The following is a 19,310-nucleotide window of genomic DNA, read 5'->3' on the forward strand; positions in this document are numbered from 1 at the left end:
TTCATTACATATTTCTCAGGAGAAATTACATTACCTACATTGCATTTTTAATTTGAAGTGATAATGTTTCCTGTAGTCGAAATATCAAGTCCATTATGATTTTATATGGCAGCCAACAGAAGGTAAGGCAGTTTTTCTCAAGGTGTGGTCTTTGAGTCACCTTCATGAGAATCACCTGGGATGCTTGGTCAAAATGCAGGCTCCTAGGCCCCTGACCATCCAAATCAGAATCCATGGGGACCAGGCCAGAAATGTTCATTATTAAGAAGGCTGTCAGTGGTTCTTATCAAGCTGAAATCTGAGAACCAGTGTTGTGGTGGTTTAGAGTTTAGATTTGAAGTCAGACTAACCTGGTTCAAGTCTGTCTACCATTTACTAGCTGAATGACCTTTTCAGAGAAGCCTTTCAACCTCTGTAAACTTCCTTCCTCATTGGCAAGAAGGTAAAATAGTACTCTGTAAGGTTGTTTTAAAAATAAAATGCAATAATGCAGGCCAGTGCATTGCATAGCACAAAGCCTGGTGCATATGAAGATTTGAGAAAAGTTGTTATTTTTGATAAATTTTGGTTGGAATAGTTATAGACCACGATGAAAATGTTTTCATTTGGATAAAAAAATTAAATATTGCCAGTGAATTCTAAACATTTTCTGCACGTGTACTGGTTATTTGTCCAGAGTTTATTGTTTCTTTATGTCCCGAGAAAGTTGCTGACTGTGCCTGGGTCAGTTGTTTTCAGTTCTGTGAGGTTTGTAGTGGCCTAAAGGCCAGTGTAAAGTATAAGCCCCACATGTTTTGCATCAATTAGGAAGATTACAGGCTATTTCCGTTAGGTAAATGACAACTTATTTGAAGAGTTTTCAAATGAAAACTCTTCGAATTAATTTTTAGGCCCACGGGTGAAGGGTTCTGACAAACTACTTTGCATTTTAATAAATGATACTCTCTCAGAGAAGAATTTGCCTCTCCCGCAAAGGAGTCCTCTCTGCCTTCTCAGTCGTGGTAGGCAAATTGCAACCATATGTTCTATGCCTTCTCCCGACTGTAACTCCGCTGGCACTAATGGTATTTCTGTGTCTCAGAGCTACATACCTGCTTCAGGTAAATGTAGTTACTCCATCAAAAACATGAGTTTCTGATGACTGCACTAATAGACTGCCGACAGCAAACTAAATAGTGTTGATGCACTCCATCTCATGTTTTCGTTAAGTGGAGGCTTCCTCCTGAATCTCTAAGTTCTCAGGACAGTAAACCACATTCAAATGGACTTACAGTGCGAAATGAAAATGAACAAATATGACTTTATCTAAAAGATTACAAATAGAAGAGCAGGTATTAACCATCACCTAGGCAATTTAAAATCGAGTCTTTCACAGAGATGACTGATCTAAATGACACTACTTCTCTTCTGTGCTTCCGTCATGCTTCCAGGGTAAGTGATGGAGGCTTTTCCTGAACAAAAGTGCTTTCATATCAGTGAGGAATGCTTTTAACTGTGAGTAACAGAGTACGGGACTAATAGTAACTTAAACAAAGGTGTTTAATTATTTTGCGTCATAAGCAGTCTGGAGGAGGTGGTTGCAGGTTTAGTGAGAAGTTACCAAAATCTGGGCCTTCATGGTTGGTTCATGGTTATCTTTCCAGTTCTCTTGGCTTTTCCCTTGTGGCTGCTGAGGCACCAACGTTCCCAGTAAACCGAAAGGGGCAGGAGCAAAATGCTGTGTCCTCTTGAGGCTGCCTTTCAAGGAAGGGAAGTGTCTGGGCAGACGCCTTATTCTGATTAACCAGAGTGGTGTCGCATGCTCCCCCAGAACGTATCCTGGTTGAAAGAGGATGGAGTCATCATGATCATAGTAGATCAATCATAATTCACTCCCTGAAGCTGAGCTGGGGGCTTAGCTTCTGCAGTATCAAGGGGATACTGCCGACTGCTTGGCTAATCCAGGGTTGTGTCAGCAGCTAAGAAGGGACCTCACTGTTGGGTAGACAGTGAGCGGTGTGTAACCGCACTGTGCTGTTACCCCCAAAAGAGTGAGTGTAACAAAACTGTCCATTTTTAAAATGCAGATAGTAGGAATATATACCTCACTGATGTCACAGAGTTTGGGGAAGAGGAATTGTATGCTTCCATACACTGAACATTCTAATTCCTAGTTCTGTCTTCCAATCCGTGTTCTTCTGCTATCCTCCTTGGGATCTTAGTGAATTTGTCTTTATTCAGTAAAATCTTCTTAAATGTCAAGTATCTGATATTTCCCAGTAGATGAGAATTTTCCACTATTTTATTTTTTTCCCCAAAGTCAGTAATAAAGAAAAAAAGAGGACAACATTTTACTTGGGCCTGAGGCCACTTTGCCGCAGGCTAGTCTTTTGTCAAATAAATGACTTGTGTTACCTTGACATGGGTACATATCAATTTCTGTTATATTTTGTTCTAGCATCTTGATTAAAACCATGTTAGCTATGAAGCAGTCATTCATCTTATCAAGGCAAAATGCATTCATTATATGAAGACTTAGGGAGCATTTCTCACAAAATAGAACAGTAGCGTTCATTCAGGAAAAACATAGAGCCTGGTGCTGAAATACATCATTTTTCTGTTTTTCCTTTCACTTATTAAGTTATGATCCTGTATGTACACAGTATCTTGATTTGTTTAAATTACGTGGCTTCTAGGCTGCTTTGTAAATTTCAAGTCTGCATTATGCATGTTTTAATAAAGAATGAACTGCGATTCCCGGGGAAAGCTCTGGTTCGGCCTTGTCACACTTCCACATGTGCACCTGGTCCTTTATTATGTCTCATGTAAAAAGCTAGTGGGTATCTTTCTGACAGCACCTTGTTAATGAATCGAGATACAGTCAGATGTATACATATATATATATATACACACACACACACATAAAGAGTAGAATTGTAATTATGGTAATGTGGCAAAATAGCTTAAAAATGGAAAAGAGACCAGGAGCCTCGCTGTTGAAATGTGAATACTGTGTTTCTCTTTCATTTGCTGTTGTCTTGGAACCTAGCTGTTTATGCAGTGCTTTCACCTTCTGTTGCTTGTCTAAGTGCCAACTTCTTTCCCAAAGGTGTTCAGTGACTAATGCTTTGGTTACAAGCCAGAATATTTTATAAATGTCTATTTCTAGGCAGCTCTTCTACAAGTCTTAATTAAACTTTAATGTCGAGCTGAAGTTTACTTTTAGAACCTCTTAGTTTCCTTTAGTTGTGACATGGTTCTAGAGAAGTAGAGGGGACGTGGGGCAACCATGCACCCGCACGTCTTCCCTCTGCCCTTTAACCCAGGGCCACCAAGCAGATGCGTGCTTGTGTAACGCAAAGGTTTACAACACAAGAATGAGTAAGTCACAGCCATCCCCTCAAACGCTGGGAGGAATAGCACGTTATGACTGAGTCAGATTCTTCCACCCTGAAATGATAGCCATGATTCAGAAGAGTTACTGCCTTGTTACTTATCATACATCCTTCCAGAAATATCCAACTTCTCAAACCCGGAGATCAGAGCTAGAAATGCTACAAAGGGACATTTTCTTCATTCCTTTCTCCTCGATGTCTTTAGTACCAGGCAAGGAATTATGAGGTCTGGGGGATCGTTTCCTCTAAGGCAGCATCGGGTGCCATCTGAAATAATGAAGCTTCTGTTATTGTCGGAATAATACAGATTTTAAATATAGTAATATGATGTGGTGTGCTTATTTTGAAACTAAGTACGCTCCTCAGTCAGATTGCTCAGTGGCAGAGCCAGCAAACTTTTTCCTTGAAGGGACAGACTGTAAATATTTTAGGCTTTGTGGGACAGAGATGTCTCAACTGCTCAACTCTGCTGTCATAGTGCAAAAGTGGCCACAGACGAAAGAGCATGGCTGTGTTCCAGTAAACCTTTATTTACAAGACCAGGCAGGGTCCCAATTTGGCCTTCAGGCAGCAGTTTTTGAACCCCTACTCTCTGGTATGCTTGCTTTTATATGATAATCCTGTAGGACATTTTTATTTTTTATTATTTAAATATAGTTCCTTATAGTATATTTTATTTTTTAAATGTAATTTGTTAGTAAAATTTAAGCTGGTTGCCAAAATTAGCCAGATTTAGAGGTTTTTTTCGGGAATTAGTCCTGGGTTAATAAACCATAAGGGCCTGCTCATAGATAGACAAACAGACTGACACAACAGAATTACATATATATGTTTACTGAAAAACTATAAAGGCTCCAAACTGTAATTGCCAAAATTCCCAATGATAGTTGAAAGGATAAATAAAATGTGGCATATTTACAAAAATTAGTATACACACCAATGAGAAGAAACGATTTACAACTCCATGCATCAATATAGATTAAACTTAAAAACAAAATTTTGAGTAAAGAATGTCGGATACTCCAAGATTACATGCTCAGTGATTCCATTTATATGAAATATAAAACTGGGCAAAGCCAGTCTATACTAGTAAAAGCAAGAGCCTGGGTAGGGGCAAGAATTGGAAGGGGGCACAAGGGTATTTCTTTGGTGCTGGCAATATGTTTTTCTTGATCTGGGTGCTGGTTTCACACATGTATTCAGTTTATAAAAATTTGCTGAGCTCTACACTTAGGTTGTGTGCATTTTTCTATATGTATGTCCTACCTTGATAAGAAGGTTTCAAGTGGAAAAACAATTAGGATAAGAAGGGAAGAACTTTTAGGTATTAAGTGAAATGTCCAATTTCTCATAGATATATTATTAGAGGTATCAAAGTGGGGGGAAGTGTTCAAAATTATAATAATTTTGTTTGTACATTCTGAGGTTCATAATAATTTGCTTCTCAAATTCAAACTCAAACAGTATCCATGTTGCCATTAATTTATTGCTCAACTCAATAGTTGTATTGCCACTAAAACATTAGGTTGTATGGGTGGGGTATAGATCACATGAATGTGGTAGTAGTAGATGTTTACTTTATCTTAATGAAACATTTGGAATTTGCATACCATCACAGAACAGATAAGCATGGCTCTAATTTCATAGAATGTATAATGAGTTCATGAACTTTGAACAGTCACTTATCCAGTAATTTCCTCAATCTTTCAGACTTTTTTTTTTTAGTGTTATCCAGCCCTTTTTAACGTTTGATACACTTACGTACCACACATATATTTTGAACACTGTGTTGCTAGCCTCTGAGAAAACAGTGATATTCATGACCCAGCACCTTTTCTCCAAGAGGACTTATTCTAGTGGTGAGAAAAGCCAGACAGTGTGAACATATTGCATTAGAGGGTTGCCCAGTGTGTGGGAAAGTGGCAGAGAGAGAAGCCACTTCTGCTAGGGAGGGGCAATGCTGGGTGAAGGGGCTTAGCAATAAGTATCAGCTGGAAGAACTTCTGAGGACTCTTAACATTGACACTCAAGCTGAGTCTTGAAGAACAAGTGTAAGTTAACCAGATAACATGAAGAGGGAAGAGGTTGAAGGCAGAGGGATGGCTTGAAGTAAGACACAAAACACAGGTGTTTGGACCCCTGTTTGTAGGTGAGCATGGCTAAAGGGAAGGAAAGGGTTGTGCAGTGGAAAGTAAGGCACGACCAGCTCTCTCAGGCTGCGTCTGCTGCACTAATCAGAACTCTATCTTGAAAGCACTGGAGGAAAGGAAGCAGACACGTGACATTATCAAGTTTGCTTTCTGCGAAGTGACCACCACCCGCCCCCAGTAGTGTGAAAATTGGAAGAGGACTTGACAAATCAATTAAGAGTATAATCCAAGTTAATGCCGGTTCAATCATGAAATTTTCAGATCTTCTTTATTTAAAAAAAGAAATTTTAATCTTCATTCAGCTCACCCTAAATAACTAGAATAGTACAAAAGCAAGAAGCAACATGCCTTTGCTACTCCCAGGCGAAATGGGTTCCCCACCCTGGTCCCAGAGCCCTTCAGTCATAAGTCTTTTCAAGTATTTCTAATATGTGTTTACATCTGTTTATAAATCTGCCCTTTATAAGCTCTACAAAGCTGGGAATTCATTACACTATTTTTGTATGTGGGAGTAATAGACGTAACGATTATTATACAGGAGCTTTCAATTAAAATCATTCTTCATCTTCAAGTAATGCTTAAAAGCAGCAATCTTGAAACTTGTTCTTTAACTCTGTCCTTAAACATTCTGTCTTAAATCAACTCACAAATAACTACTAAATGCCTACTATGTGTTTTACATTTCCATAAATAGTTTATTCAAACACAAATACAGACGTTGATTAGAATGATACAATGTAAGCATTTTTTTTAACATCTTTATTGGAGTATACTTGCTTTACAATGGTGTGTTAGTTTCTGCTTTATAACAAAGTGAATCAGTTTTACATATACATATGTTCCCATATCTCTTCCCTCTTGCATCTCCCTCCCTCCCACCCTCCCCACCCCACACCTCTAGGTGGTCACAAAGCACAGAGCTGATCTCCCTGTGCTATGCGGTTGCTTCCCACTAGCTATCTATTTTACGTTTGGTAGTGTATATATGTCCATGCCACTCTCTCACTTTGTCACATCTTACCCTTCCCCCTCCCCAAATCCTCAAGTCCATTCTCTAGTAGGTCTGTGTCTGTACGCATTATTGAAGAAACTTTTTCTAAACTCTAGTTGCTAGGTGAATGTACCTTTCTTATTGTTATGATTATCCTCATCTGATATTTTGCTTTGGGTCATATTCTTCTCTGGTTGAACTAATTTTTTTTTAATTTAAATACTTTGATATCTAAGAGTGTCTGTTTTTGAGGACAGCTTACAGAATCATGACATTCTGTAGCAGGTTCTGAGCTCTTCTAACCATCTAATCAGTAAAGGGAATGGGTTGCCTTCAGACTTCAGGACATTCTAGCTGTGGTACCTTGAATACATTTCTTAAACCTCAGGTTCCTTGGGGTTTCATGGAATGTGCATGAGCCAAATCTTCACTGAACAGTAGTTATTATTACAGATGGGGTGACTGAGTCTTTAAAATGCTAAGTGACCTCTCCCCCGGAAGAACAGGGGCCAGAGCCAGAACTTGAACTCACTTATGTGTTTGCATTTGCAGCAGTGTTCTCTTTCCAGTTCACAGGATGGTGAAACGCTTCTGCAATTCTATCTTTAATTTGGTCTAGTTATTGGTAGAGGTGACCAGCCGGCCTTAAGAAATTAATTCTAGTTCAGCAGATTTTAGTGGCACCCACATGCTGGCCGTAGCAGTCTTTTCCCATGCCGTGCTCACTCCCACCAAAGCATCCTCTATTTTGGTGGAAATAGTCTATTCTCCTTTTCTCCCAGTTTCCCCCAGTTCCCCCTTTGGCTTTGGCAGCAGCTAGTTCAATGTCTACTCAAGGATGAAGAAAGAAAAAAAAAATCTTTTAGGAAAATATTTTGAAATAATGAGAAAAATATGCTAAAATAATAGAAGCAAGAAGTTAAACAGAAAAACAGAAAGTAGACTAGTTTAATTATAACTAAATTAAAAAACTTTTCCTGTGTAATAACTAACTGAATTTATCTGAAACCTGGGAAACTGAGTTCTTTTTAAAATGGATTTACATCTACTTGCATGGGGTCATCTCCTATGGTTGTGTTTCCAAATTAGTACTTTATGTTCAGGATACATAAATCAAGAGATGGGATTTTTAGTTCCAAACGAAAACTAAATCGTACTTAATTTTTAGGCCACATGAAAATAAAACCTATCTTGCTGTTGGAAGTATGAAGACATTAATGTTGAACGTGTCCTTATTTAATGCCGGAGATGATGCATATGAGACAACTCTGCATATCAGACTACCCACTGGTCTTTACTTCATCAAGATTTTAGACCTGGTAAGGATCGAAAACTACAGTAGCATGATACTACATGATATTTTACTTAACTTTTAAAGAATGTAAATGTATAAGTCACTTTATCATTTGAGGTATAAATATTTGGCGTATGAGTCTTAATATTCAGACTTATCACTTGGGCTTCCAGTGATTTTTTTCCTCTGTGCCCCTAATCAAAATGGCAAGTTCCTTGGGATCTGACTGAGATCAAGAGAGTCAGCTTCCTGCTTACAAATGCTACTATGAGACAGAAGCGATTGTCCAGTTATCCAAGCAAGCTGCCTGGGTGTCATTGCTTTTCTCACTGGTACAACCTCATCTGGTGCTGTGACGGTGCTCTCCTCATGGTTGGGGTCTCTACATGGGCAATATTGGTCCTTCATGCTGGGCTCCCAGAGTTACTGCTCTGCATTTTAAGTTCACATACACTGTCTCGATCCCAAAGGACCTCCAAAATGCTAGAACCAGCGTCAAATTCCAAAATCCTGGTGTCAACCAGATTGTAGGCAACTTTCTCCTTTCCTGCAAGAGTTTGGAGCATCTGGAGACCTTTTCCTTTTTTTTTTTTTTCCTTTTTACCACTGTGCCTCAGTCATGAGCACTTAAATCCATCAGTGAGGTATTAATAATGTTGAATTTGAAAGAGAAAAGTCTCAATCACTTTCTCCTTGGATGCTCCTCCGCCTCTTAGAAAATTTACCCATCTCTTATCCAGAGGCCATTTCTTCACACTAAGGCCATTTAGAAAGGCCTTTGACCTCTTGTAAATATCTACTACCCACTTTCTTTAGAGCTTTGGGAGCCTGTTTGCAATGGTAAGAGGGAAAACTCAGGGAAATATACATCTGTGAGATGTATATAAATGTATATTTCCCTGAATATTTGAATATATATATATATAATTGTGATTACAGTTGTAATTAAATACCTTTATCACATTCTCACAACCCAGACAGAAGGCAGCCAATGAAATACAGACCTTATGAATTCCTTGCCTCATGATTTTTCAAGGAACCTTAGGGAACACAGAAACATGGTTGAAAGCTACAAGTCCAGGAATTATTCTGTGGAGAATTTATGTGAATATTAGAATAAATCTATATTTGTACACACCTATTTATGTAGTGTATTTATATTCCTATTGATTTATCCCCAAAGTAAACAGAAAATAGTCTTCCAAGAAAGTAAAGTCTTCAGGGATGATTTTCTTTTCAAAAACCATCCTTAAACATTTGCTATGAACTTCTCATTCCCTACCTACTTAAACCAGTTATTCCATTTTCCTTTTAGGAAGAGAAACAAATAAACTGTGAAGTAACAGACAGCTCTGGCATAGTAAAACTTGACTGCAGGGTTGGTTATATATATGTAGATCACCTATCAAGGGTAAGCATTTAGCATTTATAGTTTTTGTTACTGACATGAATATAAAGTATTTTGTTTCCCTATGTTTGTGCTGCATACAAATAATTTGTTGTTGTCGTTTTTATTGTTTACTAAGAGTAAGGAGCTAAATGAAATAAAACCCAAACCAAGTGGGCTTGAGATCTTTGAGATTGTGTTTAGATTCTTGGCAATGTTCACTGTTTTAAAAAAAAAGAAAAAGAAGGGGGCACCTGTTTGTGTCAGGACGGGCATGTGAGTGTGTCAGTCACAATTCTGCTCCCAGCCTCACCCTTCCCCAACACTCCCCCGACTCCACCCCGGGGTGGTGTCCTAGCTGCCAGGCATGTTACCTCTGCTCTACTAAAAGGTGTTTCTGGCAAGAGTGCTCACGCAAGTTGTTAAAGCATCTCTAATTTTGTCAGTCTGGACCTGCCTGTCTTTACATTCAGAGGAGGCTTTGTCTCTGAACGTCACTCGTGGAAAGGCTGCTGCTTTAAAATTGCCGCAGACCCGACAGCTTCCCTGTAGTTCTCTGAGTGAGGGTTAGCCTATGCTTCTAGGACGTCATTTCATATCTGTATTTCACAGAACATAAATAATGAGAAAAACTAAAATTCAGATTGTAAAAACAAACTTTAGATTATTTTTAAAATGGGCGTTCCCTGTGTTTTTCAGACAGATGTTAGCTTTCTTCTGGATGCCAGCTCACTCAGCAGAGCAGAAGAGGATCTCAACTTCACAGTGCATGCCGCCTGGTATATATCGTTATGAAAAAACAATTGTGTTAAAGGAAATGAACCCCTGACTTTTGGGGGGAGAAAGGGGGGTGACCTTAGGGGAACCGTGGAGCTGTGTTCCATTGTCTGCAGGAGAAAACTTCCTTTATGTGATCTGTTAAACAAACAAAAAAACCTTCTAACATAGGGTTTTATAGCATAGAAGCAAATAACTGTGTAAATAATGAGAGCAAATTTCTGCCAACTCTGACATAAACATTTCTTACTACCGTGTCTACTTTTATCCCCGCTCCTCAAAAAGCATTTTTTAAACCAACCTCCAAGTACATTAGGTTTACATGGGGCGTAATTAGTTCCCTCTGAAGAGAATTTTTGTGCTGACTGGATTCTAAGAGGGTGTTTTCTGTTTGCTTCTGTAGTGAAAATGAAGGAGAAACAGGCAACGTGAAGCGTAACAAAGTGACTTTAACAGTACCTCTCAAGTATGAAGTCATGCTAACTGTTCATGGGTGAGTAGATATGGAGGACTCCTGTAAAATTCTGAGCTGATTTTGAATTCTGTTGCTTCTTAAACTACTGGTCAAAAGCATATTTGAAGTTTTTTGTGAAAAGATCATGTGCTGTTTCTGTCTCTTAACAATTACCTCGGTGTTGCAGCCCATTGCTTAGGTGTTCGTTATTTTAACCCACTCTGTAGTCATCACTGAGACCACCTCAAACTAATGCCCCAATGGAGGAGATTTCTTACTGGAAGAGCCCAATAGGAGGCCAAGTCCAACCATTCAGCGGTACACCGTGCAGGCCAAGGCCCCAGAGTGCCAGCGTGCACTTTGTATGGTCAGGCTCAGTGGCCAGGGCAAGTGTGAAGTTCAGAGAAGTGGAAGGTTGGCCAAATCGCCCTTGTCCAGATCTACCTGCGTGGCAAATGAATTGAGATACAAGAGAGCCAGCTCCCTTGTCCCCTCTTTATGTCCGTGAATTACAGAGTTCCTTACCCACAGCCCCACAGCCAGCAGTCACTGATTCCTCACAATTTTAGTACTTGTTTGAATGGACCCTCCTATGACTCAGGAAGGAGATGTGAAGAGAAAGAATTAAAGAGTATCATGAAAACTTTTCATGATTTTACTGGAAATTATTGAGCCTACTAATCTTTGTTTAAAACCACATTTTTAAAGCAATAGACAGTATGAGACACAGAACAAATAGATGAGCTTTTCTAGTTGCCCTGACTATAAAGCATCCCTAGTCATTTGTAACCACCCATAAAGGTGGCATATAGTTATATAAAAATAGTGTCCGAAACTGATGGAACTGATTCTCCAGTTTGTGAGATAAAACCAGCGGAGGAAAAAGGAAGCCATGCAAGGGCAAGTAGTGGGGAGCAAAGAGAAGTCAATTGCACGTTTCTCAGGTTTGAATGCTTACCTCGCCTCGCCTCCTTGATTTTGTTATAAGTGTGTCCTCCTGCTTTTCCATTATCCACATCTTATTTTGAGCAAGGGATGCTCTGCAACTGTTAAGCTGCCTAAATCTACAACATTTGAATATTTCTCATTTCTTTCCTTTGTGAAAGAGTCTCTAACATATTACCTCATATTAGCCGCCAAATATGAGCAACCTGAGGAGTCGGGATTTTCCTAGAAAAATATTTCTAAAAGTTAATTACTGACCGTGCATATGTCTCAACTCAGGTAAAGGAATGACAACCTTGTATTCTAACAAAAATTTGCCCTACTTATTGATGTTTGAATTGTTCCCCAGACTTGGGGTTCGTTACAAATAGCCAGCAGGAATTGGGCGTGGTAAGAAATAACTCAAAAATCTGTCAGATAGATTGAAATACAGGAGGATATTGGAGCCCTAGGGAAAAGCTAAGAATTTATCTCATATTTGTCAAGTTTGCATGAATCATTTGAGGGCTGAGAGAGAAGGAATGGTCACTAGAGTGAGCCAGGCAGTATTGGGAAGGCAAGCAAAGGATATTGGCGGGAAGAGAAATTGTCACCCCAGTCAGAGCACGTGGCTTTCTAATTTCATTACATTTTCACTAAAATTCTTATCTTTACAAGAAACCAAAAGTATTCCATGGTACTTTAGAGGCACCTGTAGTCTGAATTATGGCATATTTAAGAGATATTTAAGAGATACGCTATATTTAGACTATAGAGAAAGACTGTTTCTAATACCTCATCAAATAAGACAGTTAAATTAAATCTGAATTCATTTCTGGCAGGTTTGTAAACCCAACTTCGTTTGTGTATGGACCAAAGGAGGAAAATGAGCCTGAAACGTGCATGGCAGAGAAAATGAACTTCACTTTCCACGTAAGAAAAGTTGATTGTGCTGATATTTGTAACAAACTGAAAGAATGTTACCGATGCATTGCTCCAGAGGACATCATGTATGTGTGGTGTCCCTCAGCTTTGGGCCACCTCAGCTGGCTGAGGGCGAGAAGGGAGCTGCAGCAGGGCTCATGCCCTTGCCTGGTGGGCTCCTGCGCCTTCTCTCCCATTCATCTTGTCCCTGTTACTGAGCCCACTCTCGTTATACTCTCTCTCCTTATAGTAAGTACCTCCTGGGAACAGAGGTAATGCCTGAAATAGGCAAAGTTATGGGAGGAACTGAATCTGCTAAAGATGCATGCAGAAATCAGAATAGGTCAAGAAAAGGCATCTTTGGGTGCAAAACAGTGAAACCTCTTTGTGGTCCAAGCTTCATACAAGTCCTAACCTTACCAAGTAAAGGAAGCTTTTACCTCCGCATCTCCATTTAAGGTCTGCTTGGTCAGCCTTTCAAGCCATTGGTATATGACCCATGACAAGTGATGCATCATTTATTAAATAATCTTTTTAAAAAGGAAAGAGTATCGTCATCATCCAGAAGTATTAACATACTAATATAAAGCTAAAAATTCATTAAACACTTATTACTGTCAAACTGAAATCTTTGTTACAGCATGGATGTTGATGATGAGCAAATAATTGGAGATAATGTCCACAAAAACATTTTTTGAACCAAAAGCACTGCTCACACATTCTCAAGCGCTATATAACAATCTACAGACTGTGAGTGAATCTGCATTAGGTACATTATGATATTTTGTAAGGCAAGGCTTTTCAAAATGTGTATCAGAATCACTTGAGGTGCTTATCCAAAATGCAAACTCCTGGGCCACTGCCCCAATCTGTGGAAGAAGAATGACCTCCACAGATGACCTTTGAGTCCATACTCAAGTTGTTGTTATGCTAGTATACCCTAGTGTTGGAAGAATGTAGCCCTCGACTTTGACATCCCACAAAATGCTCCTCTCACAGTCCAGTGGGGGTTTGTACTCCTGATAAACAGAAACTGAGTTGGACTCTAGAAGTCCTATTTATTAATTTACAAATAATAGTTAACAAGTATTGTCTAGTTAAATTACAATGGAGTGACGGGGCATGGAGATTCTTTCAGTCTGTAGGCTTGGTGACTTGTCCAAGTATGAAGATGTTCTCGGAGGTCTAAATGTTATTAGGCAAACACGGATAAAGAATATTGTAAGTGAGCTTGGTTATTTGCTGGCGTCAGGAAGACCTTGTCTAAAGGTCTGGGCAGTGCTGGGTCCCCATTGCTGACATTGCCTTTTGCAACTGCCCTGTGCTTCCAAGGCCTGGCAGTTACCACCTGTCCCGAAGCCCAGGGATACTCTCTCTTTATCTACATCGTACGCATTCAGAAGATTATTGCACGTCTTTGAGTCACGCTATTTCATTTAGATATTGTAGCACATCTTTTTTCTGACTTACTGTATTGGTTTTATAGTTCTCAGGAGGCAATATTTTGGCCCAATTTCCTTCTTCAGGGTTCTGCAAACCCCAGATTTATCAACAATAATGAAATATCTCCCCCTTATGCATTATTAAAAACCTGTTTTTTTTTCTAAAACCCAATAACCTACCCTTTTCTGATTTTCTGAGTGCATCAGCTTATAATTTTCCTGAATTTAAAATATTTTTATTCACTTACTGCTGCTGATTATCCTCTCAGCACAGAGTGACTCTGTGAAAACAACGTAGAATTTAGAATGAGAATACCTGGGTTTTGGCCCCACTTCTTGTCACTTTTTAACTTTCATCTTGGTTACAACATTAACACCTCAGCATTTTCCTGAGATGGAAAATAATAAAATGTCAGCCCACCTCATGGGATAGTTATAAGGACAACTGATCATGGTTTTTTTGTTTTGTTTTGTTTTTAATTTTTATTTTATTTTATTTATTTTTGGCTGCGCTTGGTCTTCGTTGCTGCGCGCGGGCTTTCTTTAGTTGTGGCGAGTGGGGGCTACTCTTCGTTGTGGTGTGCGGGCTTCTTTTTTGTTGCGGAGCACAGGCTCTAGGCGTGTGGGCTTCAGTAGTTGTGGCATGCAGGCCCAGTAGTTGTGGCTCGTGGGTTCTAGAGGGGAGGCTCAGTAGTTGTGGCACACGGGCTTAGTCGTTCTGCGGCATGTGGGATCTTCCCAGACCAGGGCTTGAACCCGTGTCCCCTGCATTGGCAGGCGGATTCTTAACCACTGCGCCACCAGGGAAGTCCCTGATCATGGTTTTTTAGATCTATAATGTGCCATACCAAGGTACAGTTGGCCCTTGAACAACACAGGTTTAAACTGCACGGGTCCACTTATATGTGGATTTTTTTCAATAGTAAACACTATAGTACTACACAATCCACGGTTGGTTGAATCTGTGAATACAGAGAAACCACGTATACAGAGGGCCGACTATAGATTATATTCGGAGCTTCAACTGTGCTGAAGGTCAGTGACCCTAATCCCACTGAGTTGTTCAGGGGTCACCTGTATATTATTGATGTCTTTTTCCTCAGACTATTTCTGCAGTAAACCATCAGTGTAGACAGTTTGGTCTAAGCGGCACCAAAAGGAGAGGTCTAGGAATAATGACTAGTTATACTATTAACAAACGTTTTAAAGTTCTGACTGTGGATATTCTGTCTCCTGTTGCCATGCAGCTGCCAACTACAAACCTCCACCATTATAAATGTTGCATGAGATATATGGGTTCACCTGAAAAGTTCATTGGTATCTGTACTTTTATAAAAAGTATTTTTTGAGTGTTGTTTGTTTATAGTTTCTTTCTTCTTATCAGGTGATCAACACTGGCCAAAGCATGGCTCCAAATATTAGTGTGGAAATAATGATACCAAATTCTTTTATTCCCCAAACTGATCAACTGTTCAACATTTTGGCTGTCCAGGTAAAAATGTGTTCCTTCCTTTATTCTAAGTAATATTGCTAAAATGGAGATTTCTGTTACTTCAGTCACACTTAGTCTAAACTATGAATGCACCATGCATTTATTGTGTACACTTTGGATATTGCATTAGAATGGCAGGATTACGGTGGAACCTCTACATGTGACAACACAATAACAGAACTATGCTCTACCATCTTTGGTAGATTTTCTTTGTGATAGGGACTGGTGGAAGTAATTTAATTGGTGCAATTCTCCATAAAGCTTGAGACCACTGTTGAAAAAGCAATACTTCAGCCTTTTATTAATATTCAAATAACTACTTAAGAATCAATATTCTTGTGTTGATGATTCTATCAGAATTGTTTTTACCTTCCCAGTTTTAAGACAATCGACGAAGAAACCTACTCAGTAGATTTGAGATATAATCCTTAAAAATCTTACTTGAATTCCAGATTTAGATGGTAGGGCACACTGTTAGAACACTTTGTTGTATGTCTAAAGCCAAAGAAATGTTCAATACTATGCTAATGTTCAAATGTCCATTTTTCATATTGCCCTAATTCCTGTAAGGTTAAGGCCATTTGATCAATTTAGGACCTATATCCAACCCTCTAAAATTTTTCTGGGTTTTTGTTGCGTTATTTGCCACAGAGATTTAATCTCTCCCAAATAAATCTATCCAAGAATATTTTCACACAATTTTACAAGTACTTGATATATTTCAGGAAAGGTAAGCTTTAAAAGGTAAGTTTTAAAGCCATGTAGCTGTTGTTCTTTCCAATATTGGATAAGATTTTTCTTTCTTTCTTTGTAGACTACTGCTGGAGAATGCCATTTTAAGAATTACCAAAGAAAGTGTGCATTAGAGCAGAAAAAAGGCACAATGGAGACCCTGAAAGATATATTCAAATTTTTGTCAAAGACTGATAAGAGGCTACTGGTAAGTTTCAATTTTTCAGGTTGTAGTTTTTGCTTTCCAACCTACAGAACTGAAACACTTAAACCCATGAATCAAGGGGTTTTGAACTGTCAGTTGAGTATCGGAGAGAAGCCAGTTCAGGTTATGTTCTTGTTTGTGAGGAACAGGCATGATTGGAGAGTTGAGAGACACCCAGGGTTAAATATATACTATATACTTTCATTATTTATGCAACAAGTGCCCAATTTATGCCAACTAGACGTTGTGTCAGACCCTTTGCGGGTCAAGCTGCTGTCCTCAGCTGAACGGCCTTCGTGGCATGAAATTAATTTTCACTATTTTCATTTTAGTGAATATATGGGAAAAAAAACCCAAGAAAGCCCTTCAAATGATCCAAGTTTTACAATGAACGTAGAACATGTAACTTAGCAAGACTCTGATTAGGTGTTTTACTTTTTCTATCCCAGAAGATTAAGTTCATAAGAACAATGAAACCATGTGATCTAGTTCAAATACTTTGTTAATTTACTAAACATTTGTGTTTTGTTTAAAACAAGATAATTTTTTAAGTGCCACTAATGAAAGCATATCTTTAATTCCATGTTTATATCAAGATAAGTTTTTGCATAATGCCACTGAGGGGAGCAGATCTTGAATTCCACGTATATTTAGCCATCTAAATATTTAGCCATCTAAATATTTTAGCCATCTTTTTAAAAAATGTTGAAATTTTAACATAGCTCTTTTGTATTCTTTTCAAGTACTGCATGAAAGCTGATCCACATTGTTTAAATTTCTCATGCAATTTTGGGAAAATGGACAGTGGAAAAGAAGCCAGTGTTCACATTCAATTAGAAGGTCGGCCATCCATTTTAGAAATGGTAAGTCTATGATACAGTGACAACTTTGTGGAGAAGATTTCATATAGAATCTACAAATGCGACCATCTTATACAGGTAGGATGGTATGTAAGGAGGCATTCAGCTAATTAAGAAGGTATGAATGAATGTAAAATCTGGAGTGAAACTCCAAAACTGTTTCCATTTATCACTACAAAATACATTGTCTAAATGACATGGCTTTAGCAATTAAACAGATAACTAAGACTGTAAAATAGACTATAATTAAGAGATTTTAGAAAGCATGTCCAACTATTTATGAACCTTGATCAAATTAGAGAAATTAGCTGCTTTAACAATTCATATATCCTTAAAGTTCTTTCCAAATTACTTTATGCTTAAAAACCTACTATTGTATATCATATACATTTATTAATATATATTTACTAAAAATTAAGACTTCCAGAAAATCAAACTAAAACATCAAAATTTATCAACAACAGTAAAACACAAACACGCTTTTAAGAAGATGAACTTTGAAAGGTTGAATTAATAATTAACTAAATACATGTTGGACTTCTTCCTAAAAAGCAGTATGCATATTTATGAGAAGTACTTTGAGATCATTGGTTTTATCTGGAGTTCTGTTCTTCAGTTTCCTTATCAGATTAATATGGATAATATCTCTCTTTCAGGGTTGCTGCAGAGTAGATGATTTTCATAAAGCACTTAGTAATAGTGCACAGCACATAATAAGCCAAAGGAAATGAGAGCTATTATGTTTTGTTAAGAGGAGTAGTTGAAATTACCACAAGGTGGTCAAGAGGAAGACGCACCAGACAGGGAAATAAGAGCTGTCTGTTTTAGTTGCAAGTTATTTAAACTTTTGCAGCCTGCCTTCATACTCTCGAGGTCCAGGTTTCTCAACAGTGGGCACTAGTAGCATTTTGGACCAAATACTTCTTTGTTGTCAGGGGCTGTCCTGTGCATTGTAGGATATTTATCAGCATAGCTGGCTTCTCCCCACTAAATGGCAGTACACCCCCTCCCAAGTCCTGCCAGCCAGAAATGTCTCCAGACATAGCTGACTCTCCTCCAGGGTACAGAATCATCCCTGTTGAAAAACACTGCTCCAGATAAAGTATATAATTTATTTTTAGCCCTAAAATTCTACATGTTCTCTCCAAAATGTTAAATAACCTTTACACAGTAGTTTTAACTTTTGTTGGGCATAGTCCTCTTTAAGAATTTGACAAAAGAATATATTCTCATCTACCCTAATGAACGCACATATGAAAAATACAAAAATCTCAATTTTGAATACAACTTCAAAGATCCTTTGAGTCCACAGATGCCCAAGCTCTGGATTCTGGGTGATAAAGCCCTCTGTTTGCTAGACAGTAAAGCTCTGAGTTCATCCACTGATTTTATTTTTGAATGCTATAAATATTTGTACCAGGTATTTTCATTACGATATTTGGTACACTAATCTGTATTTGATCAGAGCAGAAAGAATGACAACACTATTAAGAAAAACAAGCCCAAATAAAATTAATTTGAGGAAATGTTTATCAGACAAAGAAAGTCTTCTTTGGGAATAAAAATTCAATAGCTAAGGTAAAAATACACTGGTAATTATCAAATAGTATTTAAATATTAAATATTATAAGCATTTAAATCAAGTTCTCTGCAAAGCAGCCATGTTTAATAAAAGGATTTCAACAAAATGATGCCATATAAATTAATACCAAGGACATGCCTTTGGAACCAAAGGAAGCATTGCATTGCAATTAACTACAAATGGTGAAACTGGAGAAGATAACTTGTGAAAACCTTTAGAATAGAAGTAGTTTCTCATGATTCTTACCTGCTCTGTGTTTTCATGAAACGAAACGATGTTATCAGGCTACCGTGATCTTTTTGTTTGTTTGTTTATTAAACAGGATGAGACTAGAGCCCTGAAGTTTGAAATAAGAGCAACAGCTTTTCCAGAGCCAAATCCAAAAGTTATTGAACTAAGCAAGGATGAGAATGTTGCACATGTAAGATTTTACCTTTTTAACCAAAACATAAACATTGTGGGAAAAAAATATTGCTAGTGTTTGGCCAGGAAAATCATGACGAGCCGAACATACTTTACTGGGGATTTGTATTTTCCACAACTGCCAGGAAGGCATGACATAGCTCTTTCAGGAGGTGATTTTGGTAGGATGGATGGAGGAAGAACCACAGATATGGCCCATTACACTCCCTGTTTCTGCTAAACAATTACCAATGTTTCCTATGGTTTGTGTTAGACCAGCAAGAGAATGGGATGGGTTATTCTGAATACTATTGGGGATT

General features: G+C 38.3%; 1 protein-coding gene across 2 annotated transcripts in view; it reads left to right on the forward strand.

Moving 5' to 3' along the window:
- The window catches only part of ITGA4 (integrin subunit alpha 4), an 83,792-nt gene that overhangs the window by 59,628 nt on the left and 4,854 nt on the right, over nt 1–19,310 (forward strand). The window contains exons 18-26 of one of the 2 annotated variants that reach the window (XM_007190384.2): nt 7,684–7,834; nt 9,125–9,220; nt 9,896–9,975; nt 10,377–10,466; nt 12,194–12,284; nt 15,102–15,209; nt 16,024–16,149; nt 16,890–17,009; nt 18,911–19,009. In XM_007190384.2, coding sequence (XP_007190446.2) covers nt 7,684–7,834; nt 9,125–9,220; nt 9,896–9,975; nt 10,377–10,466; nt 12,194–12,284; nt 15,102–15,209; nt 16,024–16,149; nt 16,890–17,009; nt 18,911–19,009 — 961 coding nt within the window. The remainder of the gene's footprint in view (nt 1–7,683; nt 7,835–9,124; nt 9,221–9,895; nt 9,976–10,376; nt 10,467–12,193; nt 12,285–15,101; nt 15,210–16,023; nt 16,150–16,889; nt 17,010–18,910; nt 19,010–19,310) is intronic. The other variant, XM_057551604.1, reaches the window with a different exon arrangement.

This window comes from Balaenoptera acutorostrata, chromosome 8, assembly GCF_949987535.1.
Source record: "Balaenoptera acutorostrata chromosome 8, mBalAcu1.1, whole genome shotgun sequence".
Taxonomy (NCBI): domain Eukaryota; kingdom Metazoa; phylum Chordata; class Mammalia; order Artiodactyla; family Balaenopteridae; genus Balaenoptera; species Balaenoptera acutorostrata.